General features: G+C 42.9%; 1 protein-coding gene across 1 annotated transcript in view; it reads right to left on the bottom strand.

Annotated features, from left to right (window-relative positions):
• The window catches only part of IMPG1 (interphotoreceptor matrix proteoglycan 1), a gene marked incomplete at its 5' end in the record, with an annotated part of 72,117 nt that extends 64,094 nt beyond the window's left edge, over positions 1–8,023 (bottom strand). The window contains 3 exons of the mRNA XM_024731860.1: positions 2,066–2,094; positions 2,361–2,527; positions 7,790–8,023. Coding sequence (XP_024587628.1) covers positions 2,066–2,094; positions 2,361–2,527; positions 7,790–8,023 — 430 coding nt within the window. The remainder of the gene's footprint in view (positions 1–2,065; positions 2,095–2,360; positions 2,528–7,789) is intronic.
• Positions 8,024–14,904: the final 6,881 nt, after the last annotated feature.

Raw genomic sequence — 14,904 nt, 5'->3', positions numbered from 1 at the left:
GATAATTGATCACATGATCTATGACTGAAATATTCTTGCTAAAATCTCAGACCCTCAAACCTGTAAATTCAGAGAGTCATTAAGTTTATCTGATAAAGCAACTCTTGTGGTTACGATAATGAGAGAGAGAGATTTCTGGATAATGAAGGTGTCTTGAATCCCTATTCCGGACATAATCGTTGCCTGCAATGGTAACCTGCCAGGGAGTTGTGGGTAGGTTTGCAGTGCCAGGGAGTGTCATCCGAGGTCATGGTTATAGAGTTGTCTGCATATCACATTAGCCCATTCTAGCAAGCTTTATTTAGAAAGGGGTAGCAGTAGTGATAGCTATTGAAGCTCCCTGAAAGATTTCTTACTATAAGCTATTAGGTCTCAAAGGATTGTGTCTGTGCTCGTACAATATAGTCATGGTTGACTGTTTGATCTAAACAGTGGCTCACACTGATGGAAGACCAGAGGGAATGGCTAGGTCCTCTGTTGTTGTAGGGGACTAGGGAGCTTGAAAGGACAGCAGGATTTCAGTGGGTGGGGTGGAGAAGACAGGTTCTTCAGGCAGAGGGGAAGGCTGTGGTCAGAGCCCAGGATGAGCAGGGTGTGGTCTGGATGGGGTGGGGAAGTGTCATGGTGGCAGTGTTGGGATCCTGGCTCATGGAGGGCAAAGTTGGAAAGGTCAGGGGGTGAAGCCCTTGATGAGTTAGTTTGGCCTCTGCCTCAGTGGAGGTCCTGAGAGGGAACAAATGGCTCACTCAGAGTTGGGTGATTTGAGCAAAGTCTAATAAAGGCCTTACTTACTAAGTCATGGGAAGAGTATACGAGCAGCCACAAGCGCAAGTGCAGAACCCGTGGGTGGTAACAGCGAGGTACTAAAAGCTCCCCTCTCCGGGAGGGGTGAGATGACGCAGCACTTACCGCCCATCAGAGACAGAGAAGGCTCTGTGGAAAGAGAGGGCTGCCTGACAGGAGCTGAGCTGCTGCTGAAAGAGGTCCGTAGCCCTGGAAGACTTTGCAGGTTGGGGGCGCGGGGAGGTGATAAATTCGCTCACCTCACTCTGCTCCTCCCTCTGATTTCCTGATCCACACTGGCTGGTCCTTCCCAGAAGTCAGAGGCCAAGGGAGGCCAGTGAGTCAGTCTCTCCCGCTCAACCCTCTGCACACAGAGCGTGTGGAGAAGGGTGGCAGTGGATATTCAGAAGGGCGAGGGGAAGATGCGGGAGTATTTTTGAAAAGCCTTTGAACAAGGCTCAGTGTAAAAAAAGGAATATCTCAGATGTATTAACCCAGGAGCAGTTATGCAAGTTAAGGAGGGTAAGAGGTTAGAGGCAAGGATTTGACGTTTTGCACAGTGTAAATGAATAAGGTCCTGGGCCAGGTGGTGACAAAGGGAACAGAAACCAAGGAACAAATGTGAAAAGCATTATAAAGAATTGTAATTCATACAGCCCAATGTGTGGCTCTCTCTGCAGTATTATTATCTTCAGATTTAGATTCCTAGCTGTTATGAGTGTAATTTGTGAGTTTAGAGTTTGCCAACAGCACCTCTCTTCTTTAATCATTTCTATCGGATGTACTTTGCTTTTTCTTTGCATTTTGATTTCCTGATTTGATATTCGGTTCTTGTAGAAGACACAGCTCAGTGCTTCAGTTTAGTTTGAGAAATACTAACACTTTACAGAATACCAAATGAGAGTTCAAAATTCAGGTTGCTCTCTGATTGCATTCAACATGTTCCTGATGTAAGTAATATTTGTCATCAGTTCTAAAAATTAAACTATTTTAATTGCTCTGTATCTAATAAGTAAAAAACATGTTAGACAATTACCAAAGGGTGTTGCATTCGTTTCATCTGCAAATATAGTGCAAACATCTATCTCAATCTATAAGGTCTATCCACTTCCCTTTTATATACTCATTTATCTTCAGCAAAATATGTGCATAAAGGGTCCGTCAGAATAACCTACTCTGATCTCAGTAGCTGAAATAATATAAAGGCACAACAGCTCAGTCTCACTCCTCGTGTGATCTTTCAAAAGTGAAGAGTATGCTGCATTGTATTTTGGGTACTCACCTCTCAAGGAAGTTTCTCTCTTTTATCCTCTGTAGGAAGATAAAAAGTAATTTTATCAAGAGACAATGCCAACTGAAGAGCCAGTCTATTTTCATTCCCTTTTCCCTTTAACTCCACTTCAATCAGCCTGTAAAATGTTATTTTGCAGGAATAAAATTCCTGTCGGCCTTCTCAGATCTCTCCGAGCATTTCTTCAGCCAACCCTTACGCTGGGGGAACCATTTCAAAAGGGGCAGGGTCTGGAGGCCTGGGAGCTATTTGGACCGGGTTCCCAACGCTCCGTGTTTAAACTCACCTGCTGAAGAAGATCCAGGTGTTCCTGGGAGTTGCTGAAATTTCTCCCGATGTCAAAGAGGCAGAAAGTCTCCTCCTGGCAGATGCTGACCCAGTCCTGGTATTCCCCTGGGTCAGGGATGCGATCCAGGAAGATCCGATACGCTTCCCACACTGCTTCCTGGCACACTGCAAGGCAGCGCCATGAGGAGTGAAAAACGGCCACAGCCTGAGAAGATGCCCTTCTCCCAACCCAAGCCCAATCTTAAACATGGCAAGCTCTGTCATGGCTTATGCTGATACAATAGCCTACAGCCCATAGAGATGAATTCATTTAACAAATATTTATTGAGCCCTTGTATGCACCACGGAGAAAAATACAAGAAGGGAGATAGAAATACAGGTGTGTGTGTGTGTGTGTGTGTGTGTGTGTGTGTGTGTGTGTGTGTGTGAGACTGCTATTTATAATAGGGTGGTTGAGGAAGGTCTCATGATCAAGGTGACTTTTGAACAGTTGGGGAAGAGGCCCCAAGGCTGGAGAACGCTGGGCACATTGAAGAAACGGTAAAAAGGTCGCTGTGGCCAGGGCAAGGCTGAGAGTCATAGAGGATGAACCTGGAAGTATGTGGTGAGAGGCACAGAGATGGTGCAGGTCTTGCGGCCCAGTCATTTTCAACTGGGGCACAGGTACCCCGCTGTATCTGCAGACTTTCCAAGGGGTAAACAGGCACACAGACCTTTAAAGAGACTCAATTTCTCGATCTCAACTTCTCTAGCGCGCTTTCCTAAACTGGTTTGCCTAACAACGCATCTTTCTCTCCTCACTTTTCCTTTGGCCGTCATCCTTCCCCCATTTCCCCATCCATAGTCTTCCTGTGATGGCCCAGTGCCCCTAGGTTGCCACACAAAGGGTATTTGAAATAACTGTGTTTGAGATTAAGACGGAGTGAACTTAGTCAAGGGCAAACACACAGTTTTTGCAAGTAGGGCAGTTTCTGATGCTTTGCCTTCAATACCTTAGAAGAAGTCCTAATGAAGTCGACAGCTGATACATCATTAAAAATAATGATGGCAGATCACGATGTGATTGTTAGCATAAGATGCCGGAGGAACTTAAGAATAAGGATGCTACTGTAACAAAACTCCATCTGTTCCCGTCTACTTATTTATGTAACATGTTTTCTCAGCATTTAAGTGAAACTAAGGAAAAGAATGGATGTTAAATCCTGTCTAGTGTTAGCAATACATAATAGGAATAATAAATAATGGCACATGAACTAATAGAGGGACGGCACCAAAGCGACCCCATCTATCCAGAGGCAGAAGCTAGTGGAGCTTAAGCTATAGGCCTTTCATTTAAATTGGCCCCTTCCAAAGCTTTGTTCCTAATTTTGTATCTATAAACATTAGTTACCCCAAACCCATATCTGAGCTTATATCCATCAATAAAAAATTAAAAACTTTTGTCAAACTTATATCTACTTCCTTTAGTCAATTATATATTAAAAATAATTATAAATGCAACTGAATCCAGAAGAAATTTCTGGAAATAAGTAAAATAAATTATTTACTTAGGAAATAAATAAAAAATGTAATTTCAATGTACGTACATTTTTGTTACTGAGAAGTATTTTAGAGCAACCCATAACAGACTTTCAAGTATGACCTAAATTACATTAAGATAAGACTCTGCAGTGAGAGGTGGGATGGAAACGTGGGTGTGTGGAGGAAAAGGGACCACGTGACATTGCCTCCTGTTTGGAAGGGTTTGTTCATGCATTTGTAGAGTACTTGATGGTAAGTATTGAGTATCTATGACAGATTCCACTGTATATACGAGAATGCTTTAATTCCTATCTTATTTTCAATATCAATACTTATTTACAGCTCACCAAAAGTTACATCTTATCCAATTATTTAAGCTTATGATGAAAAACTTCAGATGTCAACAGAAAAGCTCTCAAGAGGGCACCTAATTTAAAAATTATTTTAGGGGATGAAGTTAGAAAAAGATAGAAGACTTTGGTCATAAGCAATTGTAATATGTTGATCTTTAACTCTGGAGGGATGAGGGGGAAAGGGGTGATTTGGAGCAGAAGCTGACATCATCTGACTTTCTAAAGAAACCCTCTGACTGCCATGCAGAGAAAAGGGGTTATGGGTTACGGGGAGGAACAAAGTATGAGAAGCCCAGTCTGGAGACTCTTACTCTAGTGCTTTACCTTCCCTCACTCCCCACTTGGTCCACATCTGGATTTCTCTTAGCTTTCTGTTTTAAGAGGCAAAGAGAATTCCAGACCAACAGAAGCTCAGGTCATTTACTAGCAGCAACCTGACCACAGACCCGGGGTGGGGGTGGTTTGCAGCACCCACCACCTCAAAAGTGCCATTGAGTTTTCCACATTTGAGGTGTGTGTTGCCTGGGGTTTTTCCTACATCATCAAACAGCCTAGGCTGAGACATTAAGCAGAAAGGCTGAGGTTCTGTGGTCAGATCTCAAGCAACTGTGGGGATACTGGAGAGGCAAGGCTCTGGCTTTCTCCAAAATCCTTGTGGCAATCCTCCCCAATAGAGTCAGACAAAGACGGTGCAGAAAGGTAAACCCAGAGGTTAGAAAAATCCAACTTTTCAGAGGTTTTCAGACTCCTCCCAGCCCTGAGGTCCTTTGATGCCTCAACTTTCAAGGTTTTTATTTGAGGATCCCTTAGCAAGGATGGATGGCTCTGCCCGTGAGTCATGGGCTGGTGCTTCTGTTCTCTTGATCACAGAAGGATTCTGTGTCTCCTGATTTGTGATGAGCTTCCAGGATGCCAGAAAAACACCATCGGAGGAGTCACCAAAATCCTGCCCCTCAAAAATCGTCTAAAGAAAAGATACTGGTTCCTGTTTCATCCCGACATTTTGATCAGTGTAGACGACAGTGCCCCAGAGAAATAATTCTTCAAGCAACTCCAGGCATTTGTGCTTCAGGGAGAACGTTCTCTCAGAGCCTTTGGGAAAAGTAGGTTTTAATAGGGAAGAGGGCTTTCTGTGTCCCTGAGGTGGGAGAAAGGGCCGCAGGTGGGGGAACGGGATTTCCTGGGCATCTTATCAATATGAGAATATGCAGATTATGAAGTCGGTCTGATGAGCCACCTGGACATCTGCGTTTCTTACAAGCTCCCAGGTGACGTGATGCTGCTGGTTTGTGGACAGCAGTTTGAGTAGCAAAAACTAGGATTCCCTTCACTTTTAACTTTCTCCGAGTCACACATTAACGTGAAAGAAAGATCTAGCTTTTAATATTGGGGTTGGGAGAAAGAGAGAGTGGAGAGAGATAGAGGAAGGGAGGGAGGGAGAGAGAGGGAGAGACATGGGGAGGGATGAAATCACAAAGGACTCACAGAGGTCTTTGAAGGGAGGCAGTCACAGAGAAGAGAGTTTGCGTGGTGGGAGCAGAGGTTCTGCCTAGGAAACTACCAGAAACGACCTTGACCCTTGTGTCTGAGCTTTCTGAGGAAATCTTTGCGATTCTCTCAGGAAGCTCAGAACATTTTCCCTTGTGTTGCTTTAAGCATTGGGAGGAGAAATAGCTCAGTATTTCATTTGATTTGAGGAATGTGGGAGTGTCTCCTCTAAGTTTGAAAAATGTCAACAGATAATTTTGTAAAAGCAGCTGACAACAATAACTGGGTTACTCTGTCAAAGAAACACTGCTTTATAGCTGGGTCTTATTTCTAGTTTCTTTGTGAACCAATTTGTTAGACTTAAGAAACCCATGCTGGTGAACAGTAAAATTTCACATCACCCAGGGGCAGCCATAAAGATAATAGGCTGTCACTGCTGTGGGGAGAAAAACAGTGGTTTGTTTCATCCAGGGAAGCAAGAATGAAGCAAACCTAATCAAGAATAAAGAGCTAAGAATAAAATTCAGAGCTAAAGATTTGGTTGCAGCAATATAAAAACACCCAGACTAATTCAACTTTTGCACATCTTATAGATGTAAATACTTGAGAACTTGGTGGGATGTTCGTTGATGGCAGAGTTTTCAGTTGTCAGAATGTGCAACACGTCACAGGCTAGAATTGAACCAGCTTGCTCTAGTCAATAGGCTTGAAATAGAGCAGGGTGACTGTGCTTTTTGGTGTGGGAGCAAACATCTATTATGATCAAGGTGGAAATCGGTAAACGTCCTCAATTTTCACATGTAAGGTGACTTGCATTTAGGATGCAGCCAGACAAGCTACCTGGGGAGTTTAATAGCAGTTACCAAAGATGCTTTTCTTTCCTTTAAAGAAGAAGCCATGGGATTGTTTTTTCATCCATGGTAAGTGAATGACAAGGACAGCTACTGATGGCTGTGGTGTGATTGAACTCCATCATGATTTCCGGGAATGCTGTAAGAGTCCTGTAATGCTGTCTTGGGGTAAAAACTGCACTGTAGGGCTTCCCTGGTGGCGCAGTGGTTGAGAGTCCGCCTGCCGAGGCAGGGGACACGGGTTCGTGCCCCGGTCCGGGAAGATCCCACATGCCGTGGAGCAGCTGGGCCCATGAGCCATGGCCGCTGAGCCTGCGCGTCCGGAGCCTGTGCTCCGCAGCGGGAGAGGCCACAGCAGTGAGAGGCCCGCGTACCGCAAAAAAAAAAAAAAAAAAAACCTGCACTGTAACTCTGATGAAAACCACAGTAATTGTGCTGTAAATCCCGTTAACACCCCTGTTTATTATACCTTGGTAACCACTGCTAATTTGTGCCTCCAGGTTTCCCAGCTTCAGACATTTTTACTGGATCAGCAATAAACAACTGATACTTACCAAGAAGGGAGGGAGGATTGGGATTGTAATGTGGTGTTTGAAAAGTGAAATCTTAGGTCATAAATCAACTTGCACAGATTCCTGACATTGAAATCATTCTGTGCTTCTTACAACATTAGGATTCAATAGTGGGCTTCGGCAAAAATAAAACAAGGAGGTAAAACCCAGAGGCCAGGGCTTCCCTGGTGGCGCAAGTGGTTGAGAGTCCGCCTGCCGATGCAGGGGACACGGGTTCGTGCCCCGGTCCAGGAAGATCCCACGTGCCGCGGAGCGGCTGGGCCCGCGAGCCATGGCCGCTGAGCCTGCGCGTCCGGAGCCTGTGCTCCGCAACGGGAGAGGCCGCAACAGTGAGAGGCCCGCGTACCGCAAAAAACAAACAAACGAAAACAATAAAAACCAGAGGCCAAGGCTTTCTGGTGGCTTGTTAAATGCTCTCATGGTTCTGTGTTGCACAGGACATGGTTTTAAAACATACAAGCACAGATCTACCATAGTTTGGAAGGCTTATTATTCATAACTCTCAAATCGGTAGGCTGATGTCTATAACCCCTGTGACTGAATGAGAGACTGGAAGTTCTGGGCTGAACACAACCTTGGGATGGATGAAAGGGAAGGGATGAAGAGAGGGAAAGTCTGAACAGGCTGCGCCTCTTTCCTTACCTCTCAGTCTATAATAAGCTTGAAGACTTGCTAAAATCTGTTTCATGGATTCCTGTGGACAGACTTTAAGCCCAGTTGGGAAAAATGATGATCTTTTGGTTCGAGGCTTTGCCAAATCGAATATTCGTCTCATTGTTGACACTTTGTAAATTTTTCCGGTACTTTCGGTTGTTTCAATTCTTGCGGCATTGTCTATGTCTTTAATTTCAGAACTGTATACTTTAATGGAGAGATCTGTAAAAGAAAGATTGATTTCCTGGTAATACTACTCAGCCATAAAGGAGAATGAAATAATGCCGTTTGCAGCAACATGGATGGACCTAGAGATTATCAGACTAAGTGAAGTAAGTCAGACAGAGAAAGCCAAATATCATGATAGCGCTTATGTGTGGAAGCTAAAAACATGATACAAGTGAACCTATTTACAAAACAGAAACAGACTCACAGACATAGAAAATAAACTTATGGTTAGCAAAGGGGAAAGGAGCGGGGAAGGATAGATTAGACATTTGGGATTAACAGATACACAGTTCTGTATAGAAAATAAACAACAAGGACCTACTGTATAGCACAGGGAGTTATATTCAATATCTTGTAATAACCTATAGTGGAGAAAATCTGAAAAAGAATATACACATGTACAACTGAATCACTTTGTTGTACACCTAAAACATGGTAAATCAGCTATATTTCAATTAAAAAAGATTGATTTCCTGATGAGTATATACATGTGTGTGCTGTAAGTGAAGCATATAATAAATGGATGGAAAAAAACTAAAAAGTTGATCCTGAGGGTTATGGAGGTTCTATTTTGCTGGAACTTCCAAATGTGATATTTCAATACAAGACATTTCCAGAAATCAGGGAGTAGCATAATGGGCTGATCAAGCGTATTGAAAAAAAAGAAAAACAAAAACAACATTTCGAATCATCTTGCCTTTAGGAACTGCCAAATATTGAAACCGTTTCCCACACATCTCTCTAAAAATCACTCCCCACTTAGCACTCAAGCCTCCAGAGAGATGCCTCTTTAGATAGACACGATGATTCAAGTGGGGAATGATATAGCATGGTGGGACCCAGAGGTGTACTCTTGATGAGGAAGTAGAGTGCTTCTCAAAACCTAGGGGAAAAAATGCAACAAAACAACCTCCCTGCCTGTGAGCAGCAGCCCTGGGTTTTCTCTGAGGGCAGGGCTCTGGGGGTGGCAATCTGGTTGAAAGTGATTTGGGGCCTTAGAGTTTCATTGACAGAGCAAGCTTGATATTTTATGCGAGATGATGAGAGAAGGGATGGAGGAGAGGTCAAAGAGAGGGTGTTGGCAGAGGACTAAACTCCCGGAGCCATTCATCCTATTGGCACTGAGGTGTCTGGTAGGGTCAGGTCTGGATTTCATTTTTAGCTTTGTAGACCTCTCAGAAAAATAACTTACATTCACTGAGTACTATTTTATTTTGAATTTTTTCCCATCGGTATTATTTCATATCATTCTCAGAAAAGCTCTAGTGTATAGATGAAACAGATACCATTTTTCTCAGTTTGCCACTCAGTCAGGTACCGAGGCCTAGAGGTGACAGAGCATGTTAACAGTGTGGTCAGATCTCCACTCTTCCTCTCCCACTCCATCTCTTCTTTCCTTTCAGCCGTTCTACCGTTTAAGAAAGGAATTACTGATGACCAGCTGGGACCACTCACTCTGGCCCCTGGGGACCACCAGCATGTAGCTTACAGAGATTTAGGTTCCCATTTTGTTAAAGAAGGCTCTCCAAATCCCTTTGTGAATGAAAACCAAAAGAACAGAGAGGAGACGGTTTATACACAAAGTATAATTTAGTAAAATCAGCATCCCCAGGATCTTTCAATTTATCCAAGAGTAAACCGATGAAAAAATACTAAATGGAGCCAATTACAAACATAGGTATCAATAGGAACGAGTATTAATATTGCCTGGTTCTTTAGGAGGAAGAGTCCTCCACTCTCTTGCCCCCATTATTGTACCTGACAGGCAAAACCATAACCAGGGTTAAATACCACTCTTTGCCTTCTCCTCACGGGCACCCTAGTAGCTGAACATGGTGGAGAAAATCAACCATTAGGACTCACTTTAAATTTATGATCCTTCAACAATATCACACTACATTTCTCTGGTCCATTGAATTTCTCTCTCTCTCTTGGAGAACTACACACAACAATTCTCACTCTCAGCCGATGACCTTGCTTCACGTTTTATTGAGAGCGAGGGGAACCAGAAGATAACTTTTCGGATTCCCAGCACTGCATCCACTCACTGGCTGCATCTGTGCTCAAATACTCTGCTTTCCCTCCTGTGACTATTTGATGACTGGTCTGTGCTCCTGTCTAAGCCCAGTTCCTTTACTTATGCACTGGATCTCAGCCTTTTCACCTTGCAAGGATGTTCATCCAGAAACCCTCCTTTCATTCACCTACTGAATCATTTTTCTCTCTTTCTACTGGATCGTTCCTATCGGCCTGCAAACATTCTAATATTTTCTCCTTCTTCCTAAAAGATTCTTTCTTGATATCACTTTCCCTCCAGCCACTGAACCATTCTTCTATTTGCACTTAGAGCAAAACTCTTTGAAAGATGTTTTTACTTCCTTTCCTGAAACAAAGCAAGGTCCTATATGAGTGAGGGAGGATTCCCCTGACACCACATGCAAAGCTACCAACATTTCCTCTCTTCATTCCCTTCTCTTTTTGCCTTCCTTCTTTTCATTTATTTATTTTTATTTTTTATTTTGATGTTTGCAGTGTGCTCGTAGAGCCCGGTGTATTCAACATGCTGTTGTGACACTTCACCAGAAGGTGTCGCTATCGAACACATAATATAATGAGAGCTGAAAGTTGGAAAACGGAACCCCAATAATCAGTTCTTTGACTTTGGGATTGTGCGTGTTCAGTACTGACATTTGTTGATGAGGGTGGTGGTGAAGGTTGTGATTTTGCAGCAAAACAGACCATTTGAGGAAGGGCTGAGACGTAGCATGGTGGGATGGACTCCCATTGAGCTGGGAGGTTCTCCTGAAAGGCCTGGCAGATGGGAAATACCAGTATTTAGGTTGCGGGAAGAGGATCGCAGGTCCACAGGCAGGCAATGTCCAGCAGACTGAGGAAGGTGGTCAACACCGAAGGTTTAAACTGGGATTTTAATTAAATTTCTTTAACTGCTCAATCCTGGAGCTGACCCGGCTCCCGCCACCCAGGGTAGCTGTGACAAGTTTGGAAATGTCCAAATGTACAGAAAGGGAAATTAATGAACAACATTTGATTCAAACACTGAATTCAAACATTACATTATCCTAAGAAAAAGTCAGATCTCGCTGGGGTGGAGAGGCAGCTCTGAAATACTGGGCTTTGTCCCCTTCATTTATTGTGTTAAAATTAGATGGTCTAAGCATTGCCTAAACGTGTCCACTAGTTCACGTGAAGGTCAGCCCTTCAGTCAAAAGTATCTGTTCCACTCTAGGTTCTAGGCTGGTAGGGCTCAATGTTGACAGGCAACCTGGAAACCTCCCTATTACCTCCTTATTACATCACTGAAGAGTTTCTTTTTTTCCTTCCTGTACCAATGTTGGCCTCCAATCATAGATTGCTTACAAAGTTTCCATTTCAGGGCTCAACCGTGCCCACCAGGCAGCCTCTTTCTTGGTTATGTATTCAAGGGGATCCTTACCAGCCTGTCTGGACCAATTCTCACCAGACTCTCTCCTCTAGAGGAATGTTTTCTCGCCATCTAACCCTGCAGGCTTACAACCTAGGATTACTGTACACATATAGTGACAGTAACGGACAACAGAAAAAGGAGAATGGGGCGTCTGCCGCACCATTGTGATGAGAGTGACAGCCACTGGTAAGAGCACTTAGTGAACCCATTATGTTTTCCTAAGGGAAAAAGGCTGTGATGTCCTAATGAATGAATTAACAGGAGTGGAGACAAAAGCTACTGGAATCCCTCCAGAATAAAAATCTCCGTCTGAAGAACAGAACTCCACAGAGAGAAAGTGGGTAACACTCCAGGACCAAATCAATACCTGGAAGGCTTAAAAAATAAAAATTTCATCTTACATATGCTTTCCAGACCTTACCAAAAAAGAGTAAGCAGTTCTGGCCTTTTTGCAAACGCTCAGCTTTGCAAAACATCCCAGTCCCGGCCCCTCCGTTAGCGGAAGTGCTCAATTACCCACCTGAAATTTTTTTCTTCCAAAGAGCAAGGGAACTAAATGTACATTGTGCTTAACATACCTGAACACACCTCAAAAATTATGCAGTTGTACTGAACACTTGCTTAACGCTCTTCCAGAAAATTGCATGGATTTTAAGCACACTGTCTTCTGCATGATCAAGTGGAGATGACAAGAGCTCCTACGTCTTGCTTTCTCCTCTATCTTCCTACGTGTAGCTCCCAGTGAAATTCCATCCTGACAAGCCCACTGCAAGCGAGTACGTGGTGGAAAAGAGGACCATAGAAATTAGGGAAACTTTCAGTGATTTTCTGTAATGAGATACGAAGCCAACGCAGTCTCACGATAGTCAGCCTACAGACTGATTATCGGTGATGCGAGGTGGATGCCACACCGTTGCCCTCCCTGAAGCTTTGGAAACTTGGGTGCCATGGCAGGCTTCCTTGTCTCCACAGCACTACCCCCTGCTGAGGGTGAAAATCAGTGCCCCCTTCTCTCAAAGCATTAGAGCGGTTGCACTCTTTTTCTTCACATTGCAAAAATAGGTTTGGCCGTTGCATTTCTATGTCAGAAGGAAAGGGTTAGGACCCTGGCAAACCATTGTAAGAAGTAAAACTTGCTATCTTCTATTCTATTATGTATTTGCGTGGATACATATGTATTGGTAAGTCCATCTCACTGCACTAAAAAAAAAGAGGAAGAACTAAATCTATAGGTGAGATGCCGAGAAATTCTGCTGAGGGCGTATGCGTCATGGTGAGAGGGCAGGGACCGAATGGAAGTTGAAGGGAGAAGTAAAAAAGAGAAAGGGGAACAATAGGGTCCTACTGTAGAGCACAGGGAACTATGTTCAGTATCCTGGGATAAACCATAATGGAAAAGAATATGAAAAAGAATGTATATATACGTGTAACTGAATCACTTTGCTGTACAGCAGAAATTAACACAACATTGTAAATCAACTATACTTCAATGAAAAATAAATAAACAACAACAACAAAAAATACCTACCAAGTTAAAAAAAAAAGAGTTCATTAGAATTCTGGACAAGCATTAAAGATAATGGCATGAAAATATATTTCGTTGATCCAATTTTTATAAAATAATTATCTGTTCATATACATGGAAAAATCTAAAAAGATCTATAAAAATGTTAATTATAGATTTCCAATAAAGGAAAGAGAAAGGGGGTGGTTAGAAGAGTAGGATATTTCTATAAGCTGTGACTAACTGTAAAGTATATTTCTTTGGAAAACAGTGAGTGGAGTTGGTTTAGTGCTGAGGTCAGGTTGAAGTAAACAGGCATGTGAAACCGAGGTGAGAACAATTATGTTGAAGTTGCCGGCTAGCCTAGCTAAGGCTTGTTTTCAGGAGTTGACGGAGAGAAACAGTGTTTTCCCCAGCAGCTGGATGTTTTAGTACCCCTCAAATCACCCTGGGTAGGCAGATACCTTCGTATCTGTGTAGGACCAACCCTGCTAAGCCACTTTTAATCATCTCTTCCTTACATTAACCTAACTTCTACCAACCTTTTTCTGCTTCCCAATTTTTAACCCACCATGTAAATTTTGGGGGCACCATCTCCATTGGTTTCAGAATGTGGAGTTTAAATAAACACACAGGTTACGAATAAGAGAATCAGAGTGGAATTTTACAAGTTAACCTGAGATCTGCGGATGATGAGTTGTATCTCACAAATGTATGGGATGTGATCGTTTTCAGAGCATTTTTCTAGCCTGGCTTGACAGAAAGTTTGAATGATATGGAAACCAAAGGGTTTCGCTGGAACAACAGTACCAGGTCATTCACAAGCTGGAGGCAGAGTCTGTCCACCATCTGCTTGGAAGTGGGTGGGGAAGATAAGTAGCAGGAAATCACAAAGACCTACCAAGAGCCTGTAAAAAAAATCCCCCAAATTAGAAGGAAGCTAACTTCAGAAGCTGGGAGTACACTGAGGAAGTAGCAGGAGGCAGGAAGATAGATTTGCTTGTGGGACACATTGACCACTTTCCTCTGGTTCCAGCTGTGCTGCTGTCTTTCTCCCTGTGATTCCTAGGGGTGCTACGTATTTGGGGCACATTTATCTCATTAGATTCTAACATGTCTGAAGTACTCATATCAGAATCAGCTAATTTAGCCCAGCGTCTTTATTTTCTGAACCTCTTTGTTGCTGACGATTCTAATATTACAAACTATGAAACAGCTACTCTTAAGTTTTAGTGCTCTCATGTAAACCTGGTCTTGGAGTGTACTGGGAATTCTGAGTAAAGAGAATTGCATGTACAGCGTTCTTGCATATATTGCCACAAAAGAATGATACTGTAGCTGCTCAAGGACAGCAGAATTGGAACAGATTAAACAGGTTAGACAGCTATACATCTCTGCCTTTCTTATGCATGGGAAACTATCACAGTTCTTGCAGAGAAGAAAGATGAACTTCATCTTGAGTACCTGTGGGGCTGAAGTTACAGTAAGATAGCTCTGCCTTCCTGAGCCACTTCCTGAACTTGGGCAAATAATCTCGATGTGCTTCAACTTTGCAACCTACAAAGGGTATAACAATAATTCCAACACCATAGATATGGATTAATGTTTGCGTGTTATATAGTTCTGTTTTGAAGATTAAATGAGAAAATAGGGGTCACGATTTTGCAGAAGGCCTGGCACATTGTTAGCTCTTATTATGATGTGGTACCGTTTTACTTTGAGGTTTAGGGCTAGGAATAAGATAGGAATAGGATTGCCTGATTTAGCAAATAAAATATAGGACACCCAGTCAAACTTGAATTTCCAATAAACAACTATGTAAATTTTTAAATTTTTAGTATAAGTACGTCCCATGCAATATTTGGGACACATTAAATATAAATGGGCAAAATGTTTCTGTTGAAAGAGAAAGATTGTCAGACTACA

The sequence above is a fragment of the Neophocaena asiaeorientalis genome, unplaced genomic scaffold (assembly GCF_003031525.2).
Source record: "Neophocaena asiaeorientalis asiaeorientalis breed wild unplaced genomic scaffold, Neophocaena_asiaeorientalis_V1.1 scaffold450, whole genome shotgun sequence".
NCBI classification, from domain to species: Eukaryota; Metazoa; Chordata; class Mammalia; order Artiodactyla; family Phocoenidae; genus Neophocaena; species Neophocaena asiaeorientalis.
This window is presented reverse-complemented; position numbering and strand designations above follow the sequence as displayed.